Source organism: Microcaecilia unicolor, chromosome 5 (assembly GCF_901765095.1).
Source record: "Microcaecilia unicolor chromosome 5, aMicUni1.1, whole genome shotgun sequence".
Lineage (NCBI taxonomy): Eukaryota > Metazoa > Chordata > Amphibia > Gymnophiona > Siphonopidae > Microcaecilia > Microcaecilia unicolor.
The window spans coordinates 232,656,469-232,671,849 of NC_044035.1; the positions used below are offsets into that span (position 1 = coordinate 232,656,469).

At 44.4% G+C, this 15,381-nt stretch overlaps 1 protein-coding gene across 1 annotated transcript in view; it reads right to left on the minus strand.

Moving 5' to 3' along the window:
- Window positions 1–15,381, minus strand: part of TBX19 (T-box transcription factor 19) — a 107,744-nt gene that overhangs the window by 61,098 nt on the left and 31,265 nt on the right. The window contains 1 exon segment of the mRNA XM_030204946.1: window positions 6,742–7,006. Within this exon segment, the coding sequence (XP_030060806.1) occupies window positions 6,742–7,006 (265 nt within the window).

The following is a 15,381-nucleotide window of genomic DNA, read 5'->3' on the forward strand; positions in this document are numbered from 1 at the left end:
AATCAAGGGCATTGTCACATTTTGGATCATAATCCAAAAGTTTGTGATTAAAAATTCCCCCAAATTTATTGGGAGTTAAGCGATTTTTATTACAATTGAAAAAGAAAATAAATATTTATGGAATGTGATCCCGATACTGCTCCCTCTGTAGTCTATAGTGGGAGGGCAGTGTTTTATTCTTTATGGTCATAACCAGGAGTTGTACCATGAAATACCTTTCAACACAGAGCTTCCCAACCTGTCCTAGTGAGCCAGCAGCTAGCCTAGTTATCATATTACCCACAATGAATATGGAAAGAGGCCATTAGGCATGTGTCACAGACTACTGAAAAGGCAGTCGCTGAGAATGATATGTGAGCCCCTTCCCTCACATATCATTCTCAGTGACAGTGCTGAGATCTGAGCTAGTTTTAAATTAGGGACACAAGTAGGGAAAGGAGGGTTCTCCCAGATTGCCCCCTGCCCAGATCAGTGGTGTAACTACAGTGGGGGATTGAGGGCCTGGACCCCCCCCCCCCCACATACTTTGGGCTCACGTTCCCCAAACAGCAGTACCTGAAATGGCTGGTGGGGATGCCCAAGCCCCACCAGCTGAAGAGTTCTGTGGCTCGAACCTCCCCTGGTGCGAGGAAGTCGGCAGTGTGCTCTCCAACTGCCGACACCGGAACTCTTCACACAATCACTGACATGAGGAGTGTTGGTGTTGGCTGCTGGAAAGCATGCCGCCAACTTTTTCACACTGGGGGCGGTTCGGGCCACTGAGCTGTTGAGCTGATGAGGCTTGGGCATCCCCGCCAGCAAAGGTAACATTTTTAATGGGGGGGGGGGCAGTGGTAGAGGGCAGAGGGGAATGCATGGTCCTCCCGGTCAACCCTCAGGCCCCCCCCCCCCCAAAAATGGACTGCTGGCTATGTCCTGCCTCCTCTGATGTCAACTTCCTGTTCCGGAGAAGGGAACCGGCAGAGCCAACAGCGCCTGCCTGAAGACTGCGGCCCCGAGCCTGCTTTTATTGCTTTGTCCACAGGAAACAGAAGACACCGCATGGAGGGAGGGAGAGGCGGGAGATGATGAATACAAGAGGGGATGAGAATAGATGGATAGAAGGTTTTCTAGATATGCTGTTTAATATCTTGATGCAACCATTAGCAAAAAGTCTGGAGAACTCAAAGATCCAATCCTTTATATATGCAGATGATATTACTATGGTATTGCCTTTTACTACTGGCAATGTAAAACATGACTCTGCTCTTTTTGGTTGCTTAGATTTAGTCGATTCATGGGTCTCGGCATATAAATTGAAGCTCAATAAAGTTTTTATGAGTAGGTCCATCGCTACATCGCTGCAAATCCTCTACAGCCTTTCAGGTGCTTTGAGAACTTGCAGCTCATCTGCATATCCTTTCAGCCTTCTCCGGGGTGACTCCCAGGTCCGCTCCGATCCACTCAGGGCCTCCGCTCTAGGTGCCCAGTGCTCCCGCCAGGTGCTGTGGAGGACTTGCAGCCCTTCTACATTTCCTCACAGCTGTATCCGGAGTGACTCCCAGGTCCTCCCCGATCTTCCCAGGGCCCTCGCTCCAAGTGCCCTGTGTTCCAGGTGCTTTTTGGCTAGGATCAGGCGACCCTCAGGGGGAGGAATGCTGGCTTTGGCCTAACCCCTGGTAAGCCTTTTCCTCAGCTGAGAGGTGCCCAGCTCTACCACCGGCTGCCTTTCAGGTGCTGTAGAGGACTTACAGCTCATCTGCATATGCTTTCAGCCTTCTCCGGGGTGACTCCCAGGTCTGCTCCGATCCACTCAGGGCCTCCGCTCTAGGTGCCGCGCGCCTAACGGTGCACGGGGCATTTTTCTCTTTACATCTATTTTTCTCCCAGTTACTCTATCTGTTGCTTAACACCTCAGTCACTACTCATGGCCCCTATACACATTCTTTTCCTTGCCCTGTCCCTTCCTAACCTTTTCCCCTTCCCCCTACCGCTGTCTACCGCAGGAACTCACTGCCCATCCATGTCCTCTCCCGTCCTGCTCACTACTACAATACCCTACCCACCCCGCCTCTCACCAACTCACCATCTTTCCTATCCCCCTCCTCCTTCCTAGCTCTCAACCTTCATCACTTCCTTCCTGCCATTAACCCATCCCCATTCATCCTAAGTGCCTTCGTCGCCCTACCTCCCCCGCCCTCCTCTGCACTCTCTTGCTCCTTCTCCTGCTATCCGCGGGAGACATCAATCCCAATCCAGGTCCCCCACACCTGTCCTCATCCTACCCACGCAAATGATTCTGGGATGTCTCCAATCTCATCTCTATTCCCCTCCTCCCCCCCTCTTCCCTTCCCGTGTGCCCTGTGGAATGCCCACTCGGTCTGCAACAAACTTTCCTTCACCCACGATCTCTTCATCTCCCGTTCCCTCCAACTGCTCGCCATGAAACCTGGCTCACCCCTGACGACTCTGCCTCAGTCGCGGCCCTGTGCCATGGAGGTTATCTTTTCTCTCACACTCCCCGCCCAGTTGGCTGCGGAGGAGGAGTTGGGTTTCTACTTTCGCCCTCCTGTAGTTTTCAACCCCTTCTCCTACCGCAGTCTCACTGCTTCTCATCCTTTGAAGTTCACTCCATCCATCTATTCTACCTGCTGCCACTCAGAGTTGCAGTCATTTACAGCCCCCCCCCCCGATAAGTCCCTTCCTTCCTTCCTTACCGACTTCGATGCCTGGCTCTCTGTTTTTCTTGAACCCTCATCTCCGTCCCTCATTCTTGGAGACTTTAACATACATGCTGATGACCCATCCGACTCCTACGCTTCTCAGTTCCTCTGACATCCTCCTTCAACCTCCAGCTGAGCTCCACCACCCCTACTCACCAAACTGGCCATTGTCTTGACCTTGTCCTCTCCTCTACCTGCTCACCCTCCAATTTCTGCGCCTCTGCTCTTCCTCTCTCAGATCATCACTTGATCACCTTCACACTTCATCACCCTCCCCCTCAGCCCCGCCCAACACTAACCACTACTTTCAGGAATCTCCAGGCTGTCGACCCTACCACCTTATCCTCTTGTATCTCTAATCTCCTCCCTTCCATCATGTCCTCTGAGTCTGTCGACAAGGCTGTCTCTGCTTACAATGCCACTCTCTCCACTGCTCTGGACACCCTTGCACCATCCATCTCCCATCCCACAAGGCGTACTAATCCCCAGCCCTGGCTGACCCCTTGCATCTGATACCTTTGCTCCTGCGCCCGATCTGCCGAACGCCTCTGGAGGAAATCTCGCACACATACCAACTTCAGTCATTACAAATTCATGCTATCCTCCTTCCAGTCCTCCCTATTCCTTGCCAAACAGGACTATTACACCCAATTGACTAATTCTCTCGGCTCCAACCCTCGTCGTCTCTTCACCACCCTTAACTCCCTCCTCAAAGTGCCCTCTGCTCCCACCCACCCCCTCACTCTCTCCTCAATCACTAGCTGACTACTTCCGTGACAAGGTGCAGAAGATCAACCTCGAATTCACTACCAAGCCACCTCCTCCTCTTCACCCTTTAACCCACTCCCTCAACCAACTAACCCAGGCCTCCTTCTCCTCTTTTCCTGATAACACCGAGGAGGAAACCACCCACCTTCTTTCCTCCTTGAAATGCACCACCTGTTCTTCTGATCCCATCCCCACTAGCTTACTAAACACCATCTCTCCTACTGTCACCCCTCCCCCATCTGTCATATCCTCAACCTCTCTCTCTCCACTGCAACTGTCCCTGACACATTCAAGCATGCTGTAGTCACACCACTTCTCAAAAAACCATCACTAGACCCTACCTGTCCTTCCAACTACCGCCCCATCTCCCTCCTACCCTTCCTCTCTAAAATACTAGAACGCGCCGTTCACAGCCACTGCCTTGATTTTCTCTCATGCCATCCTTGATCCACTTCAATCCGATTTTCACCCTCTACACTTGACAGAAACGGCACTCACTAAAGTCTGTAATGACCTGTTCCTTGCAAAATCCAAAGGTCACTACTCCATCCTCATCCTCCTCGACCTATCCGCCGCTTTGACACTGTCAATCATAATTTACTTCTTGCTGCACTATCCTCATTTGAGTTCCAGGGCCCTGTCCTCTCCTGGTTCTCCTCTTACTTCTCCCACCGTACCTTCAGAGTACATTCTCATGGATCTTCCTCCACCCCCATCCCGCTCTTTGATGGAGTTCCTCAGGGATCTGTCCTTGGACCCCTCCTTTTTTCAATCTACACCTCTTCCCTGGGCTCACTGATCTCATCTCATGGTTTCCAATACCATCTTTATGCTGATGACACCCAGCTTTACCTCTCCACACCAGAAATCACTGCAGAAACCCAGGCCAAAGTATCAGCCTGCTTATCCGACATTGCTGCCTGGATGTCCAACTGCCACCTGAAACTGAACATGGCCAAGACCGAGCTCATTGTCTTTCCACCCAAACCCACTTCTCCTCTCCCTCCACTCTCTATTTCATCCTCCCTGTCTCATCTGCCCGCAACCTCGGAGTCATCTTCGACTCCTCCCTCTCCTTCTCTGCCCATATTCAGCAGACAGCCAAGACCTGTCGCTTCTTTTTCTATAACATCAGCAAAATTCGCCCCTTCCTCTCCAAGCACACCACCCGAACTCTCATCCACTCTCTCATTACCTCTCGCCTTGACTACTGCAACCTACTCCTCACAGGCCTCCCACTTAACCATCTATCCCCCCTTCAATCCGTTCAGAACTCTGCTGCCCGTCTTATCTTCCGCCTAGACCAATATGCTCATATCAAGCTTTTCCTACTAACCTACAAATGCACTCAATCTGCAGCCCCTCATTACCTCTCTACCCTCATCTCCCCTTACGCTCCTACCCGTAACCTCCGGTCACAGGAGAAATCCCTCCTCTCAGTACCCTTCTCCACCACCGCCAACTCCAGGCTCCGCCCTTTCTGCCTCACCTCACCCTATGCTTGGAATAAACTCCCTGAGCCCATACGCCAAGCCCCCTCCCTGCCCATCTTCAAATCCTTGCTCAAAGCCCACCTCTTCAATGTCGCTTTCAGTACCTAACCATTGTACCTCTATCCAGGAAATCTAAACTGCCCCCAATTTGATTGACTGCACTTTTTTGTCCTTTAGATTTTAAGCCCCTTTGAGCAGGGACTGTCCTTCTTTGTTCGATTGTACAGCACTATGTAACCCTGTTAGCGCTTTAGAAATGTTAAATAGTAGTAGTAGTAGTACCTTTGTTAGTAGTAGTATCTTTGTATGATATGATGATACACGTTAATAATATATAGATGAAACTAGATGTTTCTTCCAGAATTGTAGGAATTGAGGTGGATAGTCAACTATCTTTAGGTACACAGGTTCATAAGGTGGTAAGAAATTATTTTAGGTTACTAAAGAAATTAAGAACTATTCGGAAATATTTTAATCTGTCTGTTTTTAGATTGTTGGTTCAGGTTTTAATACTGTTGCAACTCTATATTGGTTGCACAAAGTTGCTGAAGTCTAAATTACAAGTACAGAATGCAGCAGCAAGAACTATTTTTGCAGCGGACAAATATGACCATGTTATTCCTCTGTTATTCTGTCTGCATTGGGTACATTGGAAGCAAGATTTCGATTTAAGGTATCAGCTTTGACCTATCAAGCATTGTATGAATGTACTCCTGCTTATTTAGGTGTTCATTTTGCTTTTTTAAATGATTTTTGTTTTTTAGATTTACTAGAAATCAATTTTTATTAAAGTTTCCTTCATTTCACCATGTAAAGGCAAAGAGGATTTTTCAATCCACTTTTCCGTATCAGGCTGCACAGTTTTGGAATTCTTTTCCTTCTTTTCTTTTAAGAATTTGTGGTTATCTTCAGTTTAGGAAAAACCTCAAGACATTTCTTTTTAAGAAATTTTATTAATTTGTGGTAACTGAGGTTTTTTTTAAGTATTGTATTATCTGGTTTAAACATTGTAATTCCTGATGTCTGTTCAGTTGTTGTCTGTTACCCGCAGCGAACTTTGTGGTGTTTTGTGGATTATAAGACTATAATAATAATAATAATTATTATTATTATAATAAAAACCACCCCAGGAAAACATTGCTCAATTTTGTCTGGAAAAATGATTAACTTCAGCACAAGAGATTTAGTCAAAATCACTGCTGGCTATACAATTTTCAGCTCTGTAATAAACTTAAAAAATTTCCCAGCTCTCCCTTTTACAAGCTAAAGGCTTCAAATATAAGGTCATAACTCTAGCTGCTTTTTCCCCAAAGCCGATTCAAACCAATATTGATAATTATTATAATTCAAAACTAAACATGGCAATTATTTCATTAAGGGCCGGCTTTTACTCAGGTATTATATGCTTGCCAACATCCCACTTACACCAGCCAATGCAGGGACAAATAAACAGCAAATACCTACAAACAATTTTCCTCTGAAGCCCCTATGTGAAAAAAAAACATACACACACAACACAAGATGACTGAAAGGCTCTGAGTGATTAAGTAAAAACATGCCACGCTCTTTTTTTTTTTTTTTTAAACATCAGGAAGTCCATTAAAAATTTAAAAGTGGCAATTAAGAGCTGTTTATTCCTGTTTACATTTGGTCTCTGGAGAATAATTGGCTGCAGTGGGTGAAGAGGGCTTGGTAAGATTACTCTAATTGCATAAATGGACACTTGATATTTTTCTGGATCGTGCAGCACTGTGTGATAGGAAAGAGAGGCCCCAGACCTGCCCGCCTCCATTCAGCTTGTTGGTGAGTTTGACTTTGCTAAAGGAGATGGGGGCCTTCATCCAATGAGCCCCAAAGTTGGGTGAATCTGGGTGGATGTAGACACAGCTGTGGCTGGGAGGCTCTGGTTTCCCAGCTGGTGCCCATTCTCCATTCACATACTTCCAGCGGTGGCTGTCAGCAGGAGCGAAGTCCAGCAAAAAGGAGTACATGGCGTTGGGATCCAAGCCAGAAACACTGATTTTTAGGACTGGAAACATCCTCCTGTAGTAGGGGAAGGGGTGAGGACAGAAGAGAGATGGAGAAGAATCTTTCAATGAAATCAAGTGTAAGAGAGCATGGGGTGACCATAGTTGCAACGAATTGCCAACATACTTCATGCAATGTGGAGATGTTGAACCAGTCCCAGTTTTACCCATTGCATCTGGTTTCTTTTAGAAAAAGCAGGATGGAGTTTCATAAATATATGTCATGGAACATGTTGACAACTCTAGTGACCCAGGTTTCTTCTATTGGATTTTGGCATAATTCAGTGGACAATTTATTTCAATATGGATTCACCCCAAACAGATAAAGATTTATGAACTTGTTTGAGATATGACCTTCTCTACCTACAAAACTTCATTAAACAGTAAAGAAGACTGTATATTTAATCTCTACATCACCAAAAGTTGTCCCTTCCCAAAATTTTATCAACACTCTCATCACCTCCCACTTAGACTACAGCAGCCTGCTTCTACAGGTCTCCCACTAAACTATCTTTTTTCCCTTCAATCTGTTCAAAATTCTGCTGCACAACGTACCTTACACCAGTGTTGCTACGCTCACATATCCCCTCTTCTTTGTTCACTTCATTGCTTTTTATTCATTTCCATGCACAATTCAAACTTCTCTTACTGACTTACACGTGCATTCATTCGGCAATTCCTCAGTATCTCTCCTCTCTTATCTTTTTCTATATCCCTCCTTAGGACTCAGCATAGCACGTAAGTTTCTCTTATCTGTACCCTTCTCCTCCACTGCCAACTCCAGACTCCATTCCTTCCATTTTGCAGCCTGGAATAGACTTCCTGAGTTGGTACATCAAGCTCCATCTCTGATCCTGTTCAAGTCCAGGCTAAAAGCCCATGCTTTAGAAGCTGCTTTTAAATCTTAAATAGGTGCCTAAGTGGTTAATACCCATGTTGTTTTAATCATTCCTTTAATAAATGAAACTCTCCTCAATCTATTTGTCTTGTTTGAGTCTTGAATGGATTGGAAGCGCTATCTGCAGGGGTTATTTATTATTTATTTATTTGGATTTTGCTCACACCTTTTTCAGTAATAGCTCAAGGTGAGTTACATTCAGTTGTCTTATGTATTCACATGTAGTGCTGTAGAAATGACAAGTAGTAGTACTAAGCTCAGCTTCTCTTATAAATTAGTTAATAATATCATCCTAAACATTCTTTAGCCTCAGCTTTTACAGTTGTATTGTTGTAAATCAACTATGGATTGGTAAATGGAGGAAAAGAAGGATTAAATGGGAGTCTGGCATAAGCTAAATGCAACATCCTTTATAGGTAATGAATAAAAAGGTCAGACTTTTCATGTTAAATCTGGAAAACCTCTTTAAAAGCTACTTGGGTGGAGGTTGGGAGAGGCCAGTTGAGGGGAGTGGGTCAAAGGGCTGTTGTGGCTTCTGGTCACCTGAGCTAACTTGCAAGGTGTAAGAGGGTTGTGAGGCAAGGGCCTTGTGATTTCACTGGGTGGTGAGGTGTGAGTCCTTTGTGGAAGGGGTCTGGAGACCCAGCTGTGAGACCTGGAGGGTTCATGTTAGCTCAGTAGGCCATAGCTAGTAGCACTGCGGGGCTTGCATATGGATAGTAAGGTTTTCTTATATAAAGTGGCATCTTCCTTGGCCTAGGTTGGTTTCCTAGCTAGTAACATAGCAGGTAGATATTTTTGTATCAGGAAGAGAATCACAACTCAATAAACATTTTATCTTTGCTGAGGCATTCAGTTCAAAGGGAGTGGTGTGCATTATTGCTGGTATTAAGTAAGGGTGCTTGCTTTTAATGCTGTTTTTTTTTTAAATGTATATCTCTATATTGTAAGCCGAAAAAATGAAAGGAAGAACAATTCTCCACAAAACAGTCCAGAGAACACAAACCATGGAGAGCAAACACAACACTCACACAGTGAAGTGTGCAATCAGAATGTTCAAAATAATTCTATATTAAAGTAACGAAGAACCCCACATGGGCCTTGTTTCATCAGGAGTCCAAAACATATTTTGAAAAGCCAATGAGGCGTCTAATATTCTTATGCCAAAAACAGAAAAAGGGAATCATGGTAAAACTTAGTATCAAAATGATCCCGTGTAGATTTTCGCTAGTAGTCCTGAGCCTGATCAGCATTGGTGCCAAACTCAAATAGTGAGAACCTTGCACAATAGCAATATACATTTAATAAATAATTCTGGTTCTAATTGAGCTGGAAGATCAAAAGGTGAAGGAGCTAGCTACAGGGCCAAAAATAAACATAGGGCCTGATATTCAAAGCAATTTAGCCAGCCGCCGACCAGTTAAATCACTTGGTCAGGGCTAGCCACTAATATTCAGTGGTAGTTAATCAGCTAAGTGCTACTGAATATTGCAGTTAGCACCAAACTCAAAGCTGGCTATGTTGGGGGAATTAAAGGGATGGAGTCAGCACTTGGCCACTTAAGGGCTAATACTCAGCTCTTACGTGGCCTGGTTTACTGCATAAATGAGACTGCATAAAAGTCTGTCCTAATTTTATGTGGTAACCCATGGCCGCTTAAGTGCTAAATATCGACTTAAGTGTCTCTGTTTTAACTACATAGTAACATAGTAGATGATGGCAGAAAAAGACTTGCACGGTCCATCTAGTCTGCCCAACAAGATAAACTCATATATGCAACTTCTTCTGTATACCTTACCTTGATTTGTATCTGCCATTTTCAGGACACAGACCGTAGAAGTCTTGCCCAGAACTAGCCCCACCACCCAAACACCCAAACTTGATATTCAAAGCCAGAGCCCACACATGTCCCAGCTTGAATATCCAGGAGTAACGCCATCAACGGTAAGTAAAAACGCTTACCGCCAATGGCTGAATATTGACCCTATGTTTGCTGAGACTCCATGGCAGCTTATGTTTATGATAAAAAAATGAAACCATGATGGAAATATTTTGAGAGCTTGTCATGCTATGTGAATTAAAAAAGACAACAGATTCTTTATGAAAAAAAAAGATTAGCTCCTAATTAAAGTCTCTTTCAGGAGAAATGTGTGAAATATTGTACAAAGGTGAATAATGCTGTTATGTCAGAGAAAACAGCTGGCAGCTGAGAGCTTTACTCCTTTGCTCAGTATCTGTTAAAAATATAAACTATCAGTGCCTCTTTTATCAAGCTGCTCTAGCAGGTCCCACGTGGCAATGCTGATGAAGCTCATTCAAAGTGAATGTTTTTTTTCAGCATTGCTGCATTGGTGACCACTAGCACGGCTTGATAAAAGAGGCCCTTGATGACTTAAATGGTAGAAAATAGCCTTTTAAAAAACTAGTAAAATACATTAAAAGCTTGTAAATGGCTCCTCTTCAACTGTGGAATGGGCTGCCTCGAGAGATCAAATTCACTTCAGATCACCTGACCTTCAAGAAGTGTCTCAAGACCTTCCTTTTTGGCAGAGCATACGCCACGAGCCCTACAGGAGCCATGCCCTTTTAGCCCATAGCTCGCTCTGTGATAATTTATCACCTACCCTCTCTCCTTTTCTTCATCAGTCATTTCTCTCTCCCACCTGTGACCTTGTCTACTGTACTTTGTACTACTGTTTGCTTATTAACTATTGTACGCCACATTGAGCCTGCCCTTGGGCGGGAATATTGTGGGATATAAATGTCATAAATAAATCCTCTCATAAACTGACCAGTAGTGAGCCTGAAGTCCCCAAACAGCTGTAGTCAAGTGACCTGAAGCTTAACAACTTCATTTTAATTTTTTTTTTATTTTTTTTATTTTTAGCATTTGTATCCCACATTTTCCCACCTATTTGCAGGCTCAATGTGGCTTACATTGTTCCGTAATGGTGATCACCAATTCCGGAAAAGAGAAATACATAGTAAAATGGAGGCAACAGAGTGGATTAGGTAGTCAGATAAAGAAAGTTCATTTTCATAATAAGTAATAAAAGGTATTGGATTAAACTTCAATCATGATAGATTAACTTAAACAATCAGGAATATTAAACTTCAACCTTGATTATTGCTGGCCAAACTTAATTTGGATAGATTTACAGAGAACAAATTACCAGCCCAATATTATCATCTGAAAACAAAGAAGTTGTACTTTTGTAACATTAATGCGTAGTAGTTTCTAAGAAAAATGTCTGAAACTCAGATTTTGGATTGCCACCTTGTGTTCAATTATTATGGCACTTTGAATGAACTTTGGCTAGTTGTCTAATCTGTAAATCACCTTTATTTAATGAGTGACTTAATCACTGGAGAGATCAAAAAGTACAAAAAAAGCAACTTAAGGTCAATGTTTAGTCATGTGGTCAACATATAATTTGAAACATCTGACCTAGAACAATACTACCATGACTGCTAGGGGTTAGCTAATGCCATTTTGAAGTCAGCAGCCAACAGGGCAGGAGCAAATGGGGATTTCTTCTAGCTCCATCGCTTTCTAGATTCCTTGAGGTAAGTCAGGGTGCTGGGAAGAGGTGCAGAAGAAGGCAAGCTGGCCGACTCTCAGTATTGCATGGCTAAGGGACAGGGCTTTGGGAAGTGAGGCAATTTGCTGGAAAGAGGTACAGAAGAAGACAAGCTGGGCCGACTCTCAGTATTGCACGGGCCGGGCACGGCTAAGGGACAGGGCTTTGGGAAGTGAGATAATTTTAACCTTTTAGTCCTGCATGAGAGCTTGGGAGGAAAATCAGGCCCACAGGGCCACAAGGAAATTGAAATCTCTTGAGTGAGGTGATTCAAGGGCCAGTGGGCCCTTTAATTCTTTTTCACATAGCTGGTCTTTAGTTTATTTATTTTCATGCAACAAACAAAAACATAGTAAAACAATTTAATCATAAACCACCAACAATGAAACCCTAGCCCATGCTGTCTCCTAGAGTCTGTATCCTGGAATAAACTTCCTGAGCCCCTACATCTTGCCCCCATCCTTGGCCACCTTTAAATCTGGACTGAAAGCCTACCTCTTTAACATTGCTTTTGACTCGTAACCACTTGTAACCACTCGCCTCCACCTACCCTCATCTCCTCCTTCCTGTACACATTAATTGATTTGATTTGCTTACTTTGTTTTTTGTCTATTAGATTGTAAGCTCTTTGAGCAGGGACTGTCTTTCTTCTATGTTTGTGCAGCGCTGCGTACGCCTTGTAGCGCTATAGAAATGCTAAATAGTAGTAGTATACAAAGGACGCTTCTTTTTGTTTTCCAACTGGAAAATATACCCTCCATGAGCTTGAGTCAGGGCAATTGGATTATTTAGAGTCTGGATATCCTGCTTCTTTGACTTAGCCATTGGAACACTGGTATCCTTGGAGAAAAATATTCCTTCTTAAAACAAAAATATGCTATATTTATCGTAGGAGCAATCCCCCTGCACAGGGCTGTTTAGTTCATGCTGTGTCTGGGGCACAGAAAAGGGGAGGGAAGCAAGAAAGAAGATGAAAGAGTACACTAATACTTAGGTAATAACAGAAACATACAATCGTGATGTTTGATAATGACCTCCAGGACAATTTTGTCTGCCCATTTCCCCTCCCTGTTGTAATACCTGTGCATACACCATTTGATCCACGGCTCCCTTGAATTCTGATACCATTTTTGCCTCTGCCAGCATTATTGAGAGGTTATTATGAAGGCAATTCTATAAACTGGTGCCTCCTTTTAGGTGTTCCGATGCCGCACTGGGCACTAATGCTATTACAGCATCTGTGTGCCAAGATGCCATTGTAGAATACAAGCATAAGGCAGCATTGGCACACCTAGGTTTAGGAGTGACCATTTGTGCCATGTCAATGGCAGACGTAAACAGGCATGCCTACATGCACCAAGTGACACAAGTAGGCATGCCCATTACATGTTATAGCACTTAGGCAGTTGTTATGAAATGCCTAGCCACCCACCTGGGGTTACCCCACGGCCATTTAGAGGGTCTATCCCAAGCACAGCTCAGGTCTGCCTGCACCTGCTGCTTGTGCTCTACACTAGTACCCTCTTCCCTCTGACTGGGTCACAACTGCCTCTGGGTGAGTCTCCTGCTCTCCAGTGATTTCTAGGTTACTGGTGCCACAGTCCTAGTGGTCCCACAGTTCCCAGAAAGCACCCACAGACCCAATACACAAACCACCAGGATTCTTTATCAGTCCAGACAGGCGGCATGAACTTGGAACAGTGGACAAAAAAAAATGCAAATAAGAAACAGTAACAATTAACTGAAAATGGATTGATCAGAAAGCTAATTAAACATTTGCATACTTCCTAGAAAGTACCTGGGGAGATCAGGACATATATCTGTTCACAGAGCTTCAGCAAAGAGGTCTCTCTCTCTCTCTTCTCCCAGTACCCCTGGCTCTATCCAGATAGTGCAGGGGTGGTCTGGGAGTGGAATTGAAACCTATGTGGCTACCACCAATATTCAGCGCCAGTACTCAGATGACCATCCCAGTAAGTTAGGACCAGGGCCGTGCCAAGGGTCTCTGGCGCCCCCCTGCAGACTACCAGTTGGCGGCGCCCCCCTCCCCCCGCACCTGCCTGGCTCCAAGGCAGCGATTCCCCTCTCTCCCCTGCCCTCCCGCTCCCATGTAGGAACTGCCCGCTCTCTTATCCTCCCCAAGATCCCGTTCCTTTTTTTTTTCTTTTAAATTTACCTTCCTCCGGCAGCGCAGCGTCATTGAAGGAGGCGGCGCTCCCAGTCCCGACGTCTCTAGCCTTCCCTTGTTCGCTGCTCACTGCCCCGCCTTCTTCTGACGTCATCCTTGACGTCAGAAGAAGGCGGGGCAGTGAGAAGCGAACAAGGGAAGGCTAGAGACATCGGGACTGGGAGCGCCGCCTCCTTCAATGACGCTGCGCTGCCGGAGGAAGGTAAATTTAAAAGAAAAAAAAAAGGAACGGGATCTTGGGGGGGAGAAGAGGGCGGGCAGTTCCTACATGGGAGCGGGAGCGCAGGGTAAGCACGCAGCGGTGGCGCCCCACAGAGGATAGCGCCCCCCTGCGGCGCTTACCCCGCTTACCGCATCGGCACGGCCCTGGTTAGGACAACAAAACAGCTGAATATTGGCAGAAGCCAGATAAGTTCTGGCGGTCAGGCTATATCTAGACATTCAGCTCCAATATCCAGGCACCAGCTGGCACTGAAGATCCCGTTATAACTTTAAATGCCCCGGTTGGCACTTTAAAGCAATGCTGGCTGTAAAGTTTAAATATCAAGGGAATAATCTTCAAGTCTTTAATCTGAACAAAGCAGTAAGGGATTGCAGAGTTTCTCAAAGTGAAAAAATGATCAGCTTATTTTTTACAATTCAGCGCACATTGATGTGTAGCCAAACCAAAAGATTCAGCAATAAAACTTCAAAGAAAATATTGACTTAAAATGGGTTTATGGTTTTTTTAATCAATTGTTTCTTCTTCCTATGTATTTGAACTAAACATTTACAAGCTGAGAGCTGTGACTTTATTTTATTCTGCTTGAGACAGTCTTAGTAGTGTAAAGATGCTTAAAATGAATCATCCTCTTTTTTACCATCTTTCCTAGTTTAACTCATTGTTGAATGGGGTCTTCCATGGTAGGATCAGCCTTCAATTAACCTTATGTTGCTTTTCCCCAGTGCATATGCCATGGTTGGCATTATGCAGGAATGGTGGGTCTATATAGGATTCCTGGTATTTGCTTAGAATGTAAAATGTTTCTATGAAACATACACTACTACTGCTACTTATTTCTCATGCTACCAGATGTACACATCTCTACAAAACACATTTAGGGGCCTTTGTGATAAGAGGCATATTACCTAAATCACGTAAACAAATTGCAGCTAACACGCATTAGCAGCTAAAGTTAAACCAGAATAGCTACAAACCCTCCATGGTAATTGTTGGGGACATTCCTAACAGTTTGGGTAGAGAGGTGTGGTAGCCTTGTTAGTCTACTTTTAAAGGTAATCAATAGAAATAAAATAAAACATGGAAAAGAAAATAAGATGATACTTTTTTTATTGGACATAATTTAATACATTTTTTGATTAGCTTTCGAAGGTAGTCCTTATTTCCGATCCCCCTTCTCAGAATGCTAAGTGTCATTTTGAGTAGCAGCAGATCTTTTCTCCTTCCCAACAGGGGACATGTAACAGAGGCAATTTATTTTAGTCTGTCCTTATGCCAGCCCTGCAACCAGAACCCTTTTACATTGGGTGGATCTCTTCATAAAGGCGGTTAATACATTCCAATAAATAAATAAAATTGTTAGTGCATTGGCTATTTCCTTCCCCCTCCCCCCCAAAAGAAATTTTAGATAGTTGCCCTTACATATTTCTTTTGTGTAGGAATCTCTGTGGCCACTCTTGCTGCCTCTCGAGCAGCTGGCTACATGTCCAACAGGTTAGAAAAT